Raw genomic sequence first — 20,233 nt, forward strand, 5'->3', positions numbered from 1 at the left:
ATGGACAAGAGCAGGGCTGACAAGAGAAGCATGTGGCAAATTGAGATAAATCTTCTATCACAGGGTTGGAGATAGACCTGAGGAGAGAACTAAATCTAGGGTATGGCCATTCACAGACTGTTGGGAGACCAAAGGATTCAAGGAAATGTATAAAATCACAGGTCATAGCTACGGAGGGACAGCAAATGTGGACGTTGAAATCTCTGAGAATGAGAATATTGTCGTATTTTAGAGCAATGTGGGAAAAGGAGATCAGAGAATTCACTGATGAAATCAATATTGGGCATAGGGGTCTGTTCACTAGTAGGCAGAAGACCAGCGGGGTGCCATCTATCACAAAAGCCAAAAATTCAAAAAATGAAAAGGGGCCTGTAGAATTAATAGAGCACTTGAGGGTATTTTTGTGAGTCACGGCAACCCCACCACATCGTGCTTGTAACCTGGTTTGATGAAAGTGAGAGTGGCCTGAATGAGTGGCTTCAATGAGGGGGGGAGAGGTCATCAGGGGAAAGCCAAGGCTCAGCGATAAAGAAGCAGTTTCGATTTTGGGACGAGGATTTGTTTGACAGCGATCTCACACTCAGCAGACCAAATTTGGAGGGAAGGGGGAGGCGAGGATGGAATTCCAGCGTGCGTAATGGTAATAAGATTGTCATAATTTACTGAACGAGATACTTTGGAGACAAAATGACTGTGTCTGAGTGTTAGACAGATTGGGATGTGATTTACAGGTAGAGCAGCTGAAGGTTTGTTTGACAGTCCGTGCCCCAAGAGTGGTAGGAGATGAATTTGGCCAGATGTTGCAGAAATTTCACTTGTCACAGGGACCCTACCAGTTTATTTACAGTGGCAGTGAACATTATTTTGATTGTGTGATTACCTCATGGTGGCATGGACTGTCTCAGACTGTCTTGACTGCCTGACATTTTGCAGGTTAACCAATGCATGGTCAGTGTTTGCAGAGAGCAGCTTTGCCCCATGCCCTTCGAAATGCTTTCAGACAAAAAAAAAAAAAATCAAATGTAGTTGTTAGTGTTTTATTGGGAATCAGGCTGATGAAAACATGCTGCTGTGCTTGTCAGACAGGGCTTTAGCCATGACCTTGTGAACTGCAGTAGAAGACTATCTGATTGCTCCGCATACAAGAGCTGTAATTTAAAACCCCTGGAGATGTGATTTCAAGTCTTAATTATTTCTTTAAAACATATTTATATAAAATATTCATGACTAGATAGGCAACAATCAAAAGTAAAGTTCTAGATGAAAACATCCTCAGTAATTATTTATTAATCAAAAATAGTCAAAGATTTCAGTGCTGGCAACACAAGCAAACCACAAGCAATGCCAAGAACTGAAATACAAAAATCTATCAGGTGAAAAAAACAAAACAGTTGTAACTTTTGGCAGACCCCAATGCACATTTAAGATACTGACTGAAATATTCCATGAATAGGATAGCATGCTATCAAAATCAAGGGATGTGCTGTTTGTATGTTACATGTTTGGTATGAAGCTCGTGAAACTCTGCTTCCTCTTCTTTTTGTTGTAATCATTAACCGTGTCTTTCCGCTTGACTCCCAGCTGAACGTCTGGAAAATCTAATGAACCAAATGAACTCTGATTGAAGCTGCAGTGCAGTCATTCTATCTGTTCATTAGCTAAGAAAAACTCACATCAGCAAGAGTCATTAGTATTCAAGAGCAATACCACTACGAGAACACCACTGAGGCTGTCCTGAACTATGACGTTTGTTTTCCTCTCTGGGAAAACTTGCAGAACATCCTGTGTGTTCCAACTGGGAGATGAAGTAAAGTCTCGGAATAAAGGCCCGCGGGTACAGAAGATTTTCCAGAGGTCCAGAGGACCGAGGTCGGTCCTTATCCACACAAACAGTCCTAACCCCAAAGTGACATCATTATTTCTATTTATGTTTCTGTCACTATGGAACAGTTTCCCTCCCCATTCATTAAGCCTCTTTACTCTTCCTCTCCAGTGATGAGCTCCCTTGTGTCAGCTTTCCTTTGTGTTGCATACAGCACAGGCACATAAATTTATTTTAATCAATTCACTGGGGGATAAATTCTGCTGCTGGCGATGAAGATGCTACAGTATGTTCCAAAAGGTCATTGGCCATTTAAACAGCCTAAGGGTACACAGTGAAGAGAAAGCTACGAGTACATGACCTTGCCATGAGTGAAAATACTACAACAATCCCTGATGCCAGTCAGTCAGCCCAAAGTCCCCCGACCAGGATCACAAGAGCCTTAGATATTTCTTCAATATCTTAGCTAGTAGCAGAGGTTCTTTTATAGATATTTTTGTTTTTGTCAACAAAAAATGTCCACCACGCCTTTTGGGGTTACATTTAGAAGAAGGTATTTTAGTTATACCATGGCACTGATGTAACTATAATGTCACTCAAGGTTTTCCCTCAATGCGAGTGTAACAGGAATACTTGCTTTGCCCAGGGGCTACTTTTGCAAAATGACAGGAGGCCCGGGGACAATTAATAAACAAACATTAATAGGCTTCAGGCCTTTTTGCCAGAAAGCCTTTCTAACACATGGTTAGGTTAGGTTTAGGCACCATAATTACTTGGTTGAGGAAAATACCATGGTTTGGACACGAACAGCGGCCTCCTGGGTGAAAGCTCTGTCTTAATGTCAGAAAGGCAGAAAGCTCTGAAGGCAAACTCCTCCCATGTGCTGGTCAGGTGTACATGAACTTTAAATATCGTAGCTTCTGCGCACTGCACAGATCGCGGAGCTGTCCTGGGTATTCCATGACATTAGCACCAGTGGGCTCAATCCTGCTCATGGAGAGTAATGGCCAGTAGTTTGCCTTAAGGCTACATTCAGAACAAATCTGGTGTTGCAGCGATTAGCGCAGCATTGTGCGGCGGTTTGGGAGCTCTGGAGCTCCGACATTGGGTTGCGTTTCTCCAAAAGCTGAATCCGTCTCAACTTTTTGCTATCTGACTACCCATTCAAATGAATGGGAGGACTGGCGTTTTCGCCGCAACGCCCAATTTGGTCTGGTGGAATGCAGCCTACAACTGCAACTGAAGAAGATGGGCCAAGGCCAGATACACGTCTACACGGTGGACAACGTCTCTTATTATTTTCAGGAACATGGCGGGCGAGGAGCTGTTTTTGTAATGTATTTAATATTCAACAAGTTATCAAATCACCCGTGAAAGCATTGGCAAGGCAAGCTTAAACAAGTTTGCGGATTCACATATGTCATCAGTGGAGTCTTGTGATTGGTTTGCTCGCTCCACGTGAAAATGATTCGTCGTACAGAAGTAACCCTTTACGTGTTTGTCCCTGCAATGTTACTGCTTTCATTCCTAACACAGCCGTACCACCATTTTCCCTGGAATGTTACCAGGTCTTGAGGGGGGAAATTGGCAGTACAGATTTCCCTGAATATCGATCCCTGCTCCCATTCACATGTGAGAGCCCGCGCAGGAAATGTTCCTGAACATTTCAGGGAGAGACTGCATGTATGAAAGGGGCTTATTAATCTCCTGCATCCTGAATTTCCCGTGAGATCCGGCTGCATAATATTAGAGCCGCCATCATCATATGAACCTAATCTGAGGTGTTATTGCTATGTGTTATTAGTGAAACAAAATTGGTACAAATAAGCACTCAAGCAAACACATTTTAATCCTTGTTAGATCCCCATCTACCTGAACAGCTAACAAGCATGAACATTAATGCTTGAATTTTCCCCTTAAGGAGAATAATTTGTTTCACGCATTTACTCACAGCTGCATTAAAAAGAGATTTTTAAATAAGGCTTTTCAAGGATAATGAAGATAATCTGGAACCCCCTGCTACATTCATCTACCCACCTATGAATATTTGCAAAGAGCATCCAGCTATTTCACCATGGAGTAGATTGCAAATATTATACAGAGAATTAGGTTAAAGCAGGATTTAAAACAGCTCTGCCATTTTTAAAGAGTTTACTTTAAAAAGTACCACCGAGCACAGACCTATTTTTTTTTTTCATACATTCAAGAGTAAGTTTTTTTAAGTAAGTCGTTTTTCTCAGATTCACAGCACGAAGTGATAAAAGTCCCAGTTTCATTTACTCAAAGCTTCACATTTTCGCAGATTTTCTCCCCTGGCTTGCACTAATTAGGTTATTATCAGCTTGTAGAGTAGTGCAAGCTTGCTGTTTCACAAGAGAAACAACAAGCTTGGCTCAGAACACTCCCACAGATAGGCAACTGTTTGCAGGAACACACGGTGATGTCAACACTGTTACTGAGGGTCAGAGAAGAAACAAGCAAGTGAATCATTAAAGAGAGACAGGGTTAAAAAAAAAAAAAAGGGAGAAACTATGGAAACGTTTTAATGTTTGCACAGGAAGAAGAGATTGTATGCATTTATGTTTCATTTCCATTCAGCATCATTCAGTGTTTTTACTTGTTTTTTGAGTGTCTTAATACCCAGTGGTGGAGCTTAAGGATGCATATGTCAGTGGGTCAGTAATTCTAATGAAATTATAACACTTTGATCCAGAACATTATGTCAGTAGATACTGTCTAGATTGCCATAACATTTGGTATGGATATTAGCGGTCCTCAGAGGACGGCTGCCATTGATTTAAGTGACTCTTTGACATTTTCTCATCATCAGACATCATCAAGGAGAAATTGCCCCCAAAACTAATCTCAAAAACTGTTTGCCAGATAGACATCAACGAAAAAGAAAAGAAATGTCAGCTTTGCATACAAAATATCTAAAAATGTATTAAGACTGTCGTTTAGGCTCTCAAGAGGATACACTTAGATTTGAATCATCCCATGGCCCTTTCTCTAGTGTCACCCTCAAGACAAACTTAAAATTATGTTATATCATTTTATATATCGCTATATATTTTAAACCAGACTACTGGAAGGATTATATCCAATTTTCAGTACGTGTCCATATCATTCGTTTTTTGTTTTTTTTTTAATATCGCAGGAGATGGAAATGCCAGCAGGATTGTCGACCTTTAGCCCTGCTTTTTTATAGAGCTAATTTTTCTATAGAGCTAATTTGGCTCGGCATTAGCTCAGAGTGGCTGAGAGCTAGCATTCATATCAGCAGCTGCTGCTCTCTCATTAGTGCCCCTCAGTTCAGTTTCTGGCAGTGAGCCGTTACCTTTGAGTTTCACTTGTTAAAATGCCAGACGGATGTGAGTTAGCATCAGCAAGGTCTTGGTGAAAGCTGTAGTTAGGCAGCTTGGGTGTGAGCTCTCTAATGAGATTGCAGACTAACTGGCTGCCATTCATACACTATTTTTAAAGTTCACATGAACACCAAAAAAAAAAAGGGGGGGGGGGGGGGTTAAATTGTCTGTGTTAGAGTGCATTTTATACCCATCAGTAAATATAAGGACCAGTCATGCCTGGTTTCAATGCTTGCCAAATTTCAGAGGATGATGCCTGTTTTGACTCGTATGATACGGCACTGAATGCCATGGTTGAGTGCTATATATTGAGTGCTATAATTTCAATACTTGAAATTAGTACAGCACTCCCTTTTCTCTCTCTCATGAGTCACTTGCAAAGGGTGATAGCTGCAGGTCACGTTGGCAATATCTATACATAATGTCCCGTCTTCTCAACGCACAGCGGCGGTACATAAACTCTTTAAAATTCAGTGTCTGGTCTGAGTCATTACCAGACGGAGCTGCTGCTGTTTAACCACACCCATCAGGTGTTTACACATGTGAAAATCTTTGCTCATAATTTACTATTTCTTGTTATATTTCAACCCTCCATAATAAAGTGATTTCTTTTGAAGTTGATTGTTAATCTTCGCATTTGCACATTGGGAGCAAAGACATCAAAACGATCCATCTTAAATTCCTTGCATGCTGACTTCTTGTTAAAAAGGCTAGGTAGTTTTCTAAAAAAGCTGGGCAGTGTAGTTTATAGTAAACGCTACTCAAACAGAAGTAAATAGTGTGTTAGTTTGCTGAGGACTATTCTCAGCCTTGGATTAATGCACATGTAAAGTGTTAACGGCAGTAACGTATTATTGAACACAGTTTTTGTGAAATGTTTTGCAGGGCTAGTGGAGGGGGAGTCTGACTTGGCTACAAAAGAGAGTTCACCTGTCTCAGAGTTAGAACTGTCTTATTCAACCTTGCGATGTTTTATTTCATCTCTAATTCCTACATTCCAGTGGATAATGCATTTTTAAAAAGATGGAGGAAGATGAATAATTAAAAACAGCACACAACACATTTCAACACAATGAAAAAAGACCCACTTTGCAGCAGTGACATGCCAGTGGGCAACTACACACTCTGCTAATTGGACTGCCAAGTAGAAAAACTCACAGAAAAACAATTTAACATCTTGTCAGCAGCCCTTGACATAACTGGGGCAAACACAATAAAGACTTAATGACATGTGCCAACGTTAGGCTATTTTCTTAGACCTTGAGTCCTTGTGCAGGCTGGCATAACAAGTTGTGACATTACGTGGAGGAGAAAAAAAAAAAAGCAGTATAATAATTGCATTGACACCAGACACTTCCCACACCTTGAAATGTGTCAGAAAAAGTGAGAGGATGTGCTATCTGACCGTGACCTGCAGAGCTATCAATCGACAAGAACAGAGCATGGAAAAGAGATGATGTCTTATGTGGCAGAAGGCTAAATGTAAATTCTTACTGTCAGTGTTTATGATCTGAGTCCGACCATAAAAATCCCGTTTCATATATACGAATAAGCCAGTGTCAAAGCCAACTTACATCGTTTGCCGTCAACATTCGTAAATGAAAAGTTCAACATTTTGGGAAATGTGCTTATTCGCTTTCCTGCCAAGATTTAGACAAGAAGATTGCTTAACTACCACCACTCATATCTGTGCACATACACGGAGCAAGACCTGGGAGTCGATTAACCACCAGAAGCAGGGGGAAACAGCTAGCGTGGTATGAGCCAAGAAATACTTCCTGCACAAATTCCTCCTAAAACCACAAGTTGTCATTTTTACATTTCGGTTTGTGTATGGATTAAACAAACACGTTAATTAGTGAGCTTTAGAGGTGATTTGAACAGAGCCAGGCTAGCTTTTCCTCCCTGCTTCTGGTCTTTATGCTAAGGTAAGATAATTGAATCTGGGCTGTAGTTCTGCACCTAATGCACACTCTTCTAACTCTCGACAAGAAAGAAAATAAGCACATTTCCCAAAATGCCTTTGACTTTTTTCTTCTACATTTCCACAAATTCCAAATAATTTCAAAATATTGATGGATTGTGCTTGGACTCAGTTGTAAGCAGTATTCAGCGAATCAGCGATGAATCCAAAGTCACACAGGAAGCTGATAAAAATGAAACATCAGCGTGTAGACTCACCCCTACGCTGTCCTCATGCCTGTACTGTTTCCAGGCCCGGCCCGTGTCACTGTAGAGCAGCAGGTAACTGCTGACCCAGTCCCAGCTGTCATACCGGCCCTGTGTAGCCACAGCCGTCACCTCCATCTGCTCCCTGAGGTCCACCTGGAGCCAGGGTTCTTGGTCGGTCACCATAGGAGACCAGCCTCCTGCTCCTGAAGGGGGGCAGAGGAATACAGGCAGTGGGGATCCATCAAACATCAATATTGTCAATGAAATGAGGATTGTTGTAGTTTATGTCGTCGCTGGGCTCAGATTGAAAAAAACAGAAGTCCTGATTTGTACACAGGGCGTGTTTGCATGTGAAAGGCTTCAAGGTGAAGTTACACTCCAGCCGCCACAGAGTTTTCCTGGCTTGACAACTTGTAGAGCACCAAATCCTGCTAGCTCAACAAGGTAGCCTCTGTTCCAGAATGTATTCCACAATATTGAGCCTGTCTGACTGTCATTTAAAGACTGAAACATGAAACTGGTGTTTCTCTGCTCGTATCATATAGCCGTGCCCGCTGAAAGTCGAAGATTCGAATCATGAGTCGACTGAGAGTCTTCAAGACGAGCCGTCAGTGTGCACTGTCCAGTTTACGTCTGGGGACATTTTGGACAATGCGTGCATTAGCATTGGGAGGGCTAATTTGGCTTGTTTACTATAATCACACAACATAGTTGTCACCCAGAACGTCCCGCCGAAAAATCTGGCAGTTTAATAAAGCGTTGTTTGATAGTCTATATGACAAAAAAGGTCGAACATTCGTAGTGAACAGCCAAATCCGAGTCGACTGACAAACTTCTGAGTCAGGTACAGCCCTGATATTGTAAGACTCTACTAATGCACCTGCTAGGAATATTTTAGTACCCTTTCTACAATCTAAAAATGTCTTCATATTCACCAACTGCAGCGCTAATTAGGTTTAGCTGGCACACATGGAGTATGTCCAAAGCTCATGGGAGCTGTAGTTGTTGAACGCTATTTATTCAACAGCAGTTTCCTGTTTACCTCAGAGGCGTTAAGTTGCATCAGAGGAGCCACTGAGACTGAAGGAGCAAGAGATGATGACAAGACAGTTTACTGTGTCACAGTGCATTTAGCATCAAATCAAAGTAATCAGACTGTTCCCTTTTCATTATTACTGATTTGATATTGGAAATAGCCACAATGCAACTATTTTTGTTAGCGTCTGTCTTTCATTAGCCAACAATAGCCATTTCGATTTGCTTATGGCCAGTTGACTCGTCGGGCTGTTCTAGGGTGGGTCCAAGAGGACCAAGAGTGCCCTTGTGACAACATCCCTGGACCCCCTTGTGGCCCTGCTGTAATGCAGTGAATTTACTCCCTTGATTCCACAGAAAGCCAGGACTCTGTTTCATTTTAATAAAAAGATGAAGTTCCTTTCTTTGCCATATAACAGTCGCTGTATTTGTATAGTGTTATTTGGAAATTTAACTTGAAACTTATTTTATTTCAGCGTACCAGTAACACAGCCATCTCTTTCTCACCGCTTCAAAACAATAAAACAGTGCCCCTTTGAATTACAACATGTGGTAAATGCAGCAAGTCCTCATACCTCATAGCCCATTTGTCATTGCCTTCAAACCCATATGACCGTTACAAAAATGGCTCATACGAGTGTTTTATGGTCTGCTACCTCTACGGTTTAGGTTCACTGGTAATGGCTGCCTATCTGAAGCGTGCGGAAATATTGAATCCATGCAAGAAAATCCTCTCTTGTACTCACCATCTCTTCTGTTGAGCTTGGCGTTGTGAGCAGCATAACTGACTGAGGACTGAGAGGAGCTCTGAAAGGATGAATGGGGTAACGTGGAGATCAGAGGACCATTGCAATTATCTGCGGAAGAAAACAAAAAAGAAAATCAGATCATCAGATCATTCAGAGGCCACTTCAAAACTATTTGCGTTATTCAAATCTTGCTGCACATAGTTCACATGATGTATTTCACATGCAGACTTGACACTGAATTTGAAGAACGGTTCTCAAGTGGTTTCACTGCTTTCCGTTCTTGGATTTACTCAGCTGACAGAAACAGCAGAAAAGGCATCCTTGAGTAGTTAAACATGTTGGTTCAAAGTGCATCTTTACCTGTCGGTGGTTGAGTTTTAAAGAAAGAACGGCGGAAAATAACAGGGCTGGCTCACTTATCCAGTTCTCAGACACCTCAAACTGTCTATTAACCCATGCAGTGACCCTTGAAAATAGCACAGAAAAACGCTACGGCTCCTTTTGTGTGCATGTGGGCGTATGTGTGTGTTCTTTTTAATCCCACAGTGTGAGATTACATCACGTCCAACAGGCAGGAACAGATTAAGAGTCCAGTGATCTAAACCTGTCAGTCTCATCTTCCTCTGATCCACCCTGCCCGCCACAATAAGAGCAGCGAGTTGTACAACAACAGCCCCTCCGCTGTTTGGCTTTACTTGAGTGCAGAGCTGCATTAAGGCCTGTATCTGAGAACGTAATGAAAACTGGCACCAGCCTGATTACAATTATCCCTGTACTCTCTCCATCAGTGTGCAGTTCACTCCTCTGAGTGCGAGAGGGCTTTTTGTTTTTGGATGCCTTTCTACTTCGAGTTCAGATGGATTCTGAGCACATCTGGAGTGGCAATTGGCCATCCATCTGGTAGACAAGAGCACAGCAGAACTGACAGCATGAGCTCGTTCGGCTTTTGGGCGTCCCACCGAATCTTCAACTGACCTGATTTGACTGCTCTCAGATCGCTTGCCAAAAGATTTCTCTAATCCTGATTTCAAGTGTGACTAAAGTGGATCAAGCTGCTTTGTCCAAAACTCAAATTATGGCAGAGCTGCAGTTGCAGATGTTCATTGGGGGAATGAAAACAGTGGCATGCAATCTGTACACACCACTACTGGAACTGGGGTTATTATGCAAGCACAGCACTCTCAATCTGTCAAAAGTCTCCCAGATCTTACTTTTGATCCCTAAAGGCTAACTCTCACTCTTCGTATCTTTTTTTCAATCTGTATCCATCCATCCTTTCTTGCGCGATGCATCTCTTGGTTGAAGAGCTGACAAAACCTCAAAAGCTTGGACAAATGCTTTGCTCCTTCATTCACTCCACCTCAATATACAACAATGAGACCATGACAGCTTAGAGAAGGTGAAACAAACCAACAATCGTTTGATGGTATAACACATGTTCTCAAACTGACAGGTGATGTGAGCCGCTGTGCGAGTCCAGAGGAAGTTTCTCCGTGTGCAAAATGTACGTCTTACAGACCCTGTTGTTGTTTACAGATTTGGTCTTGAGCCAAATGCCCGGCTGTCGGTCAGGAAGACTTATGGATGGAGGATGATTTGGTTGCAAAGCTGCTCCTTGGCCTGTGGGATAACTGAAAATCCTCTGTAGCTGACTCACGATCTCTATGCAAGGCTCAGGGGCTTGAATCTTACAGCCAAATGAACCCAGACGTGCATCTGAGCAAACAGACATAAACACATGCACACAACCGCCAGCCGAGAGGGAACACTTAATCTCTCTTGAAATCACAAGTACATCAACTGCTATAGAGCAAGAGATTTCAGCTTGCTGGGATGATGTTTTTCTGCACAGACCAACAGACGGCCAGCACAGAAGTGTCGTGTTGACGCTCTTGGGTTTGAAGCACACCAGAGATAAAAATAATAGATGAAAAAGAGTAGTGCCGGCACGCTGAGTCAAAACCTCAAATGTATTTAGGTCAAACTTGACCTGCCGTAGTTCAGACTGAAACTAAAATGTTGCCTATTTAAATACATTTGTGGTTTGGAGTCAGTGTGCAGTTTCATTAAAAGATTAGGCAGGTGTTATTGTGTGTTGCTATGTTCTTCGTATCCCGTAAAAAGACTAAAGTCAGCAATGCGTCAGTCCGTTTATCATATAATTGTCACTTTCTGACTTTTCTGCCCTCTCCGTGCACTCAGCCCTGAGATGATTGGCTCTTAGTGATGACACAAATCTTAAATAACACGTCACATACGTATAGTTTTATTTTGAAAAAGGTAATTGGTAATTTCTACAACAGCTGGGCACTGTAGTCTTTAGCCAGTGTTACTCAAACAAATGCAAGTAGAGCATTGCAGGGGACTATGTTCAGCTGCGGACTAATACACATTTGGTGCTCCAGTGAGTATTTACAGCACTACAACAGTGTATGTGCAGTGTAACAGTGTACGTGGGATCAACTCAAAATAAGTGCCCGCATTTACCACAATGAAGGAACATGTTCACAGTGTGGCTCACTGATGTATTTTTAATAGTTTTTGGACAACAATAGAGCTCTGTGGCCCAGAGGAGCAAGCTGCAGTGGTTACAGGGAAAACACTTGATAGGATCAGTTCTTTCTTGATTTTGGTCTTTTCATGGGATTTCTTGACAATAAGAAAAGTAGAGAATATTGCCAGCCTCATCCTTTAATGCTGCCTTGCAATACCCTTGCACCATTTAGGATCCTTTCATTTTTAAAATAAAAGATGTCTTCTGAATGGCTGCCAACATGTGTATGTTCAGAGTAAGCTTTCACTCTGCTCTTTGGCCTGTTGGCTCTACATCGGTTCATTGTGTATGGGATGAAAACTCTTTTGAAAACCTTTTGAATTCAAGGCCATCAGGCGTCTGAAAAGTGAAACAGAAATGTTGTTTGGCTGTAGGTTTCACTTAAAGCCGGGATAACGTGAGATGATTGAAACTACCCACTCATCCTCTACATTGTCGGCTATACATCAGATTCGTTGTTTGATGTTGAGTCAGCCAAACTGTACAGCCCCTTTTCCAATGCTCTTCTCTGCTCATTAGCAATCCCGCCTTAACCTGAGCGCACAAAACAGATGATGTTTCAATCAGACCTAATTATCACAACAAAGTGCCCTTTGCAGCACACACACACGGGCTGAATATTTGAAGCTCTCGCTGCAGAGGCATAAGAGCACCTGAAGACGACTACGCACCGAAATCAAATCAAACATTGCTCACCAGATATGAGTAAGCTTGAGTTTCCTCTTGGATATCGAGTCTCAGGAAATGTACAAACAGTTGAATATGAGAAAATGCCAAAGGGATTTTCTAAAAATAGAACATGCAATGGAGATAGGGAAAGGCTAGAGCGAGTACAGCAGGCTTCTCAATCTGACCTGATCCTCTTCTCTGGGTGGATCAAACCTTTGTGATTAAAGTTGCAGCTGCAAAATGTGAGTGCAACTCACATACATAGCCCATAGAGACAGTCAGTATTGTAGAATTTAATAAGCTCAACAGGTCTCAGGTCTTTTAGTAGCAGTGATGGATGCTTATTATGAGGGAGAGATAGACTGATTATTATTATTGTAGTGAGAGTCAGTGATTTACACGTTGACAACCAGAGGTGGAATGTAACTGGGTGCATTTATGCAAGTACTGCCTTAAGTACCATTCTGAGGTGTTTGTACTTTACTTGAGTATTTCCATCTTATGCCACTTCATAATTCTACTACTACATTTCAGAAGAAAACGCTGTACTTTTTTTTTTACGCCTCTGCATTTTTTTTGACAGCTAAAGTTCCTGGTTACTTTGCAGATTAACATTTTCCAAACAAAATATATGATTGTGATTAATTGCAAATCAGTGTATACAACAAAAAATTCAAAGTGATCACCACTCACACAACATTAAAATGCTGTTTCCACATGTATGCATGTATAATAGTAGAGCAATAAATCCATCCGTTTTACAGAATACATTCTTGTTATTTTCTTTCATTTTTTAATGAAATGTAAAGTCTGAGTAACTAAAATGGATCTCTGAAAGCCTACATGTGTCAGTCCTGGTACATAAAGTCCCCCATCAGTGAGGAGCTGAAAAATCAGTCAGTGTCTGAAGAAAAGAAAAAGCAAAAACCCAACATTTCGAAAAAAAAAAAAACATAAATAAAGAATGAGGATAAAACTGAGAAAAGGGTATAAAAAAGAGCATTAAACAAAAGCTGAAACACAACAATATGGGATAAATCAGGAGTCCAGAAAATGTCAAATTCCTGCTACAAGTCCTTTGTTTTCAAATGGCTCCATTTTTCTGCCACACAGTCCAAAACAACTCAAAGCCTTAAATCACAAAGCTATGAAACCGACTGTTTTGTATTTGGGTTTTTTTTTGGTTTTTACTTGATAAATGAGTTAAACGATTTATCAAAGTTGTCGTCCGTTAGTGTTCTGTGAGTGATTATTTTGACTAATGTGTCAGCAGCACAGAACAACGTCTACAGGCCAGAAAGAGATTATTAAAAGCAAGCTATTAATGACTTAGCTACTCTCCACTTCTGGAGTGGTTTCAACCATTACTTCACTGTTATTGATCAACAATAACAAGATATACGCTATCACGCTAATGCTTTGGTTTTATTCTGTCATAACATAAACAACCTGTGTCAAAACCACGTAGACGTAACACACTTCCACGTCGAAATATACATATATATATCAAGATAATTTTCTGCTATGAGGCATGAAACACTTAAAACCATATATATAGCACCTTTATAGCAGCGATAAACCCCACAAGAGCAAACACAGACCACAGAGTCAATAATATCAAAGGGAACAGCGATGGTATCTGGTGACAGGGCGACCTCAGACCTCTGTGTGGTATTGATAAAGCTTCATATGATACCTCGCGTGGACTAACAGGCTTTGGGGCTCAGTGACCTCTGCTCAGCGATAGCCTGAGTCGAACCGAGGTATCGGTTGACAATTAGTCCCAAATGCTGGCTGAATTCAAGGAAGCACGCGTCAATACAAATGATTGAGAAACACCGCCTGGTTTACTGTAGCACTTCATTTCTCTGAACACTGCATATAATCTAAAGGGACCTATAAGCATTTACAGGCAGCCAGCGGGATGTTTTACTGGGCTATCGACAGCTTCAGTAATTATACACATCTCATCTGTCGAACATTAATTATTCAACCCTCGTTCAGGAATGCAGTGAAACAGCGTTTGTGTTAATTTAAACAGTAAAGACAAGGTAATAATGGGATAATATCTGGTTGTAATGTGTACTGCTGTGGTAATTAGAAAGGTAGTAACCATTAGGGGCTAATATCTTGGTAATAATCATATATTTGTGAGTTGATTGCTCATTCTTCTGTCCTTCTATCTAAGGCGCATTTATAGATATGAGGCTGGGTCACTGCGCTGCTCTGAGACTGTTTTGAGATATTTACTGCTTCAAAGCTGAGCGAGGGCTGAATAAGCCACAGCAACAACAACACACAGTCAAACCATATGAGGCCAGTGTTTACATAGTGAACGGAGGAAACAGTGAACTGATCTGTTTATACTTAGACCAATGTATGCATTCAGTTTTCATGTTTTTTTTGCATCGCAATGTGATACTTTGACTGCTGTACATTAAAGATGCTTTTGCTGAAATGAGCCGCGTTACGTCCCACCCTTAGGCGGCCCTATTTGGCGAACAAACGCTCCACCACAGACCCAATCAACCACAGAGAGACGCCTTTAAAACAACCAACACCATGGGATTTACACACACACACACACAGCCGTAACAAACCGAAACACAGCATTGTAGTTCTGAAGGTGCAGCTTCCTTTGCTGTAACTCTGCACGTTGATCCTGTCAACCAGCACCTCCAGATAATAAGTGTTTGTTTCAGTTCCCTTTGAATACATCACAATCAATATCAAATCATGGAGTGTGAACATGGAGGCCTGTGTCTGATTCACAGATAATCACACAATGTAATTACATAAAATAATAAACTGTGCTATACGTGCACGTATGAGCAGGCCGTGGCATTTGTTTTCTTTTAATTTAACACCTAATTTTTTTTTTTTTTCATTTTTGAGACTGAATGTTCAAAACAAAATCTTTTTTTTTTTTTTTTTTTTTTGTTTTCATCACCGTAACCGTCCCTTGCTGATTATTGCATCAGTCTTATTGGCGCAGTCGATAGAAAGTGGGTGTTGATAATCCTTTCAAACCCTCTGCCAGTAACACTGAAAATAAATGGAGGATGAAACTTACAGACTCTACAGCTATTTGTAGCATATTCATTGCACTCTATATAGATTGGGAACTGGTGCAGCGTCAGTGTGTGACCAGTACAGCTGGAAATGGAAAGGCCTCCACTGGCGCCACATTCATCACAATAGATTTTTTCTGCTCCCGAGGGACGGGGCAGAAATAATTCCTCTAAATAGTCTTATATCATGTGTCCATTGTATTTTCTTCTTACTCATTACAATCAAAACGCAGCTTGTTGTGTACTCTGAATCTGCAGGGGACAAGAGTGTAAAAGCTTCCTTCAACCATCTGAAGAGTGAATTCTGACACAGCATGGCATTTTAACAGCTTCTTATCCGACAAGGCTGTGTGATGTAATGATGAATATTTTAACGTGATGTAAATTAAATAAAAAGTCACAGATTTTGCCACACTGTGGTATCCATCCCTTTGATATCTCTGAATGAATTAGACCATTGTAAAGCTCTTAAAGCTGTTAGATTTATTTCATCGATGTGAATGAGTACTTTAATTTTTCAGGTATTCAATTGACAGCGTTGGCTAAAAAGACATTAATGTCTGGTTATTTTATTCATTTAAATAATTCTAAATAAATGTGCCAGGTACTGTCTTACATGAAGATATACATCGATAATGTTAAAATGACATATGCCAAGATCCCATACTGACTGTGAGCAGAGTAAAATACTTTTCACACACTCAAATATTGAGTTGAACGCCTGAAACAGCAGCATCTGTCTGTGCATCGTGCCCACACCATGCAGCCCATTCAACAGAGATGCATCAGAAGAAAGAAAATGCTTTGGCCAAGATAAAAACTGTAAAAGTCTCTTCATTTCATGTCTGTGCAGCGCTGCAGTCAGTCAGAGATCGTGCAGAGAGCTCTGAAATGCTGTGTTTACTCAATTTAAACCGAATAAACACACAGTCCTCTGTAACAGTGCTCTTTGAACTTTAACTTTGAAAATCAAGTCACAACGACGGGGATTGATCGGGATGGAAAACATAATCGTGTTGGTGTTTCACATGAAGTAAACCCTGTCACCTGTCCAGAACCAAACAAAACATTATAGGAACGTAGCAACTGTACTCATGATAATCATAAACGTTATTCACGCAGCACTGCAAAAACAAAGTTACAAAGTGCTTCACTTGGTTCAACCGGGATTCAAATACTGCACGCAAATACAACGAGACAGTCAATTAGAGGAGGCATCACCTACCACCGCTAAAAAAGTTGTGTTTGATAAACCGGTATCCCTGATTCCAACCCCGACCCAATAGAATAGAATCAACCGTGTCAATCTCTGAGCTGAGATTGAGAATGATTCAAATCGAACAATCTCCAGCTGTAAGTCAAAGATTGTTTGTTACTTTAACAAGGCTAGTTTCTGTGCTACGACGCGAATGGAAACCTAATAAAATAAATCGACTTTAGGTGAACTACCTGCTCTAAAACTTTTGCTAAAGATGGGCATTTAGAAATGGGTGTAAAAGAATTTAAATCCAGAGGGACAAAGGGGTGTGGGGGGGGGGGGGGGGGGGCAGCTGGTGGACAGAAAACTACAACACCAACACTGTTAAAAACCTCCTTCACAAATCTGGCAGGCATAACACCTAAAGGACTTGATGAAGGCTTTAATTTGGCAATCGCGTCCCTTAGAGTGAACAATGAAAGGGCCTCCAAACAATGGTGCAAAGCAGAGGGGTCGACTGGGACCCTCAACTGACTGATCAAGATTAAAGGAATTCACAATGTCTATAAGAAAATTAATTCATAGTAAAAGAGGAACCAGAGCTGAAATCAAGACTCTCATCAAAGTACATACAGCATCAGAAATGTTTCAGTCATTTCTGAGATGAATTTCTGAGTTTGATAATGATTTTGTTCTGTTTTCATGCCAGTTTCGTGCTGCCACTACTTATTTTCCTGTTTCAGTTTTGGTGGGGTTCATTTTGAGAGTCAGTTCTTTTTGTTCAGATTAGGATACGATTTGTCTCATTTACTATAAAAATGACATTTCAAAGAAATAACTGACATTTTGTTCACATTCACCGTGGGGTCAGGGTGATGACGAGAGTCGTCCTCCTGACATAATCATATACTCTTTCTGTATATACTGATATACTTACATGGCATCAAACGCCATGCAGTGTAATGACAATTATATGGGTATATTGTGAAGCCAGCATATCGGGATGGTTAAACTGCACATTCCTTCCAGTTGACTTTGTCTCTGAGTAGAAATATCTTGTATGTTTAAACATGAGGAAAAGTGCCTACGCTGTCACACAGCAGTATTCTGCCTCATTTACCTTTTGATAAATTCATCAGGCCCTGAATATGTACAGCAGTAGGTGTTCCTTGAGTGCCTGCTTCACATTCATTAGCCGAGTGAATCTGCAGCTGCACCGTCTCCATCACACACACACACACACACACACACACACACACACACACACACACACACCGTCACTTCTGCTGTGATGCTGACTTCCAGCTCTACTCCACAATGTTCAAGGTGTTTCAGATGGGTAATAATTAGTTGTGAAGTATCTGCTCGCTTTGCTAACTCGACGCTGGAAATTTTAAGCAAATATATGTGTGCGGTGCTTTGCCACCCAGATTCTAGCTCATAAAAGATGGATGCCTGGTGCAGCGGTCTCCACCTGCTGCGAGGAAATCACTGACAGCGTGGCAATATTCCTCCCACAGACCTGTGGTGAAGAGTGTCATATCATCTGGTAATAAAAGCCTTCGCTTTTTCCAGCCAAACGCAAACTTTAAAAAACTCATTTCCACTCATGGCAGGAAGCATTCCCTTAAAAGAAGCTATTGGCCAATGACGAGGCCAAGGAAGGCCGTATACGAAATGTGCTGTGAGAAGCAGATTATATGAATTATGCAGCAGCCATACATCAACAGAGCATTGGAAAATAACATTGGGAAAACCAAAAAAACAGGATATGACAATCCCCCCTGTGTTGATGAATGTGTAACATGCTGAAGTGTCGCAAATAACAAGAGACAGTACATTAGCATTGAAACAATTAATGGATCGACAGAAAATTAAACCCAAACTCTGTTGATAATCGATTAATCATTTAAGTCAGTTTTCAGGTCAAAATGCTGAACATTTGCTGGTTCCAGCTTGTCCAATGTGAGGATCTGTTGATTTTTCTTCTCTTCATTTCTAGAAAATTTAATATCTTTTGGTTTTGGACTTTTTGTTGGACAAAATAAGCACCTGGGGCTCTGGGTGATTGTGATGGAATTTTTTTTACTATTTAATACAGACCAAATGGTTACGCGATTAATCCAGAAAACAATTAGTAGACAAATTGATAAGGAAAATCATCATTGGTTGCAGCCCTAAGATAATTATTTGTGTAATCAATTACTCATAATAGAATGTAATCACATTGCCTTACTAATTACTCAACAGCAAAAACATTTAGTTGCATTACTTATAAGATTACTTTCTGTTACTAAGCCCACTCTGTCAAGTAGCCTAACAACAACAACACACACACACACACACACACACACACACACACACCACATCTTCTGTTCAAATACCTTCCAACTCTACACAAGGCTTACCAGTGGCATACGAAGAAGACCCAACATGTAAACAGGACAACTCGGGGGTTATAAGAAGGGACATTCCTCCTGTTTTGGGGGAGGAAGCCTCCAGCCAAGCTAAGCTAAGCTAAGCTAAGCAAAGTCCCTGACCAGACTCCAGCAAAGAGGCTGACCTCAGAAATGCCTGTGTAATTGAGCTTTACTCAGTTAAGTAACTGTGGTGTAATTAATGAATTTCAAATTGTATTCCCTTACACTGCTTGTTCCTGAGGATTGTGGAAAATGGCTCTGGTGTTGGCCAGAATGTTCCGGACATTGTTTATAAGGCACTACTAAAAAGGGTGCTAACTTACAATTCAATATCCTGGCAGGGGAATCTTAGTAGTAAATATAAAACCACTCTAGCTGGAGTGGTCACTGCCAGTAAAGTAATTAAAAAAACCTAGCAGGGGAATTGTGCACAGAACTGAATACAAAACTCAATCAATTTTAAAAGAAAGCACTCAACCCCTGTCTGTCTATCAGTTTTCTCACTTTTACTGATATAACAGCTGGAGAGCACCTTGTGGTCTTCTTCCCACTAGTGGACAATGCAGTTGTATTGTACTGTGTTAATAAAATAATTGACGATGGCACAAATCAAATGTTTCAGTACATTTGTGAATAGCTCCTCTGTCGCCAGTCATTTGGCAATTACTGTAAAGGTCACGCCAATACAGTATCAATTAACTCCAGCTGAAAGATGACAGAGGGAATGCTGACATATTCAATGACGTACTTGTCGTTGTCTCTTTGCAAAAGCCGAAGCGCAGAAGGACCATCTAAGAGGAAGTGGCTGCCTCCTGACAAAGGCCACACAAACCAGCCGTGACACATCGCTCCCCTCCTTTTATTTCTCAGTTTTAAATATGAGCGCAGCTTTTTGACCTCCAGGAGCATCTCACCATTTCATCTCAGCACAGCATGTCAGACCTGATCACTGCACACATTTGAGAACCACGGGATTGTCATAAATGAGTAATGCGGCTGTCAGTTTAGCTCAGTTCCTCACCTTAGCATAAACTGCAAAACCCCAGCACGAGCCTGGTGTCACACTCGCCCTCAGAGAGCAAAGATAAACAAGAAGATCAAGTGATGTCATGCCTCTGGTGTATTCATTTACTGTTGGAAATCACTTTATTTTCAACATGACAACGCAAAATGTTGTG

General features: G+C 41.0%; 1 protein-coding gene across 1 annotated transcript in view; it reads right to left on the reverse strand.

The window, feature by feature from the left end:
- cntnap5a (contactin associated protein family member 5a) overlaps positions 1 to 20,233 on the reverse strand; it is a 67,931-nt gene that overhangs the window by 45,428 nt on the left and 2,270 nt on the right. Inside the window, exons 2-3 of the mRNA XM_070915363.1 lie at positions 9,141 to 9,251; positions 7,369 to 7,562 (exon numbers count right to left, since the gene is read on the reverse strand). Of these exons, the coding sequence (XP_070771464.1) occupies positions 7,369 to 7,562; positions 9,141 to 9,251 (305 nt within the window). The remainder of the gene's footprint in view (positions 1 to 7,368; positions 7,563 to 9,140; positions 9,252 to 20,233) is intronic.

This window comes from Enoplosus armatus, chromosome 11, assembly GCF_043641665.1.
Source record: "Enoplosus armatus isolate fEnoArm2 chromosome 11, fEnoArm2.hap1, whole genome shotgun sequence".
Lineage (NCBI taxonomy): Eukaryota > Metazoa > Chordata > Actinopteri > Centrarchiformes > Enoplosidae > Enoplosus > Enoplosus armatus.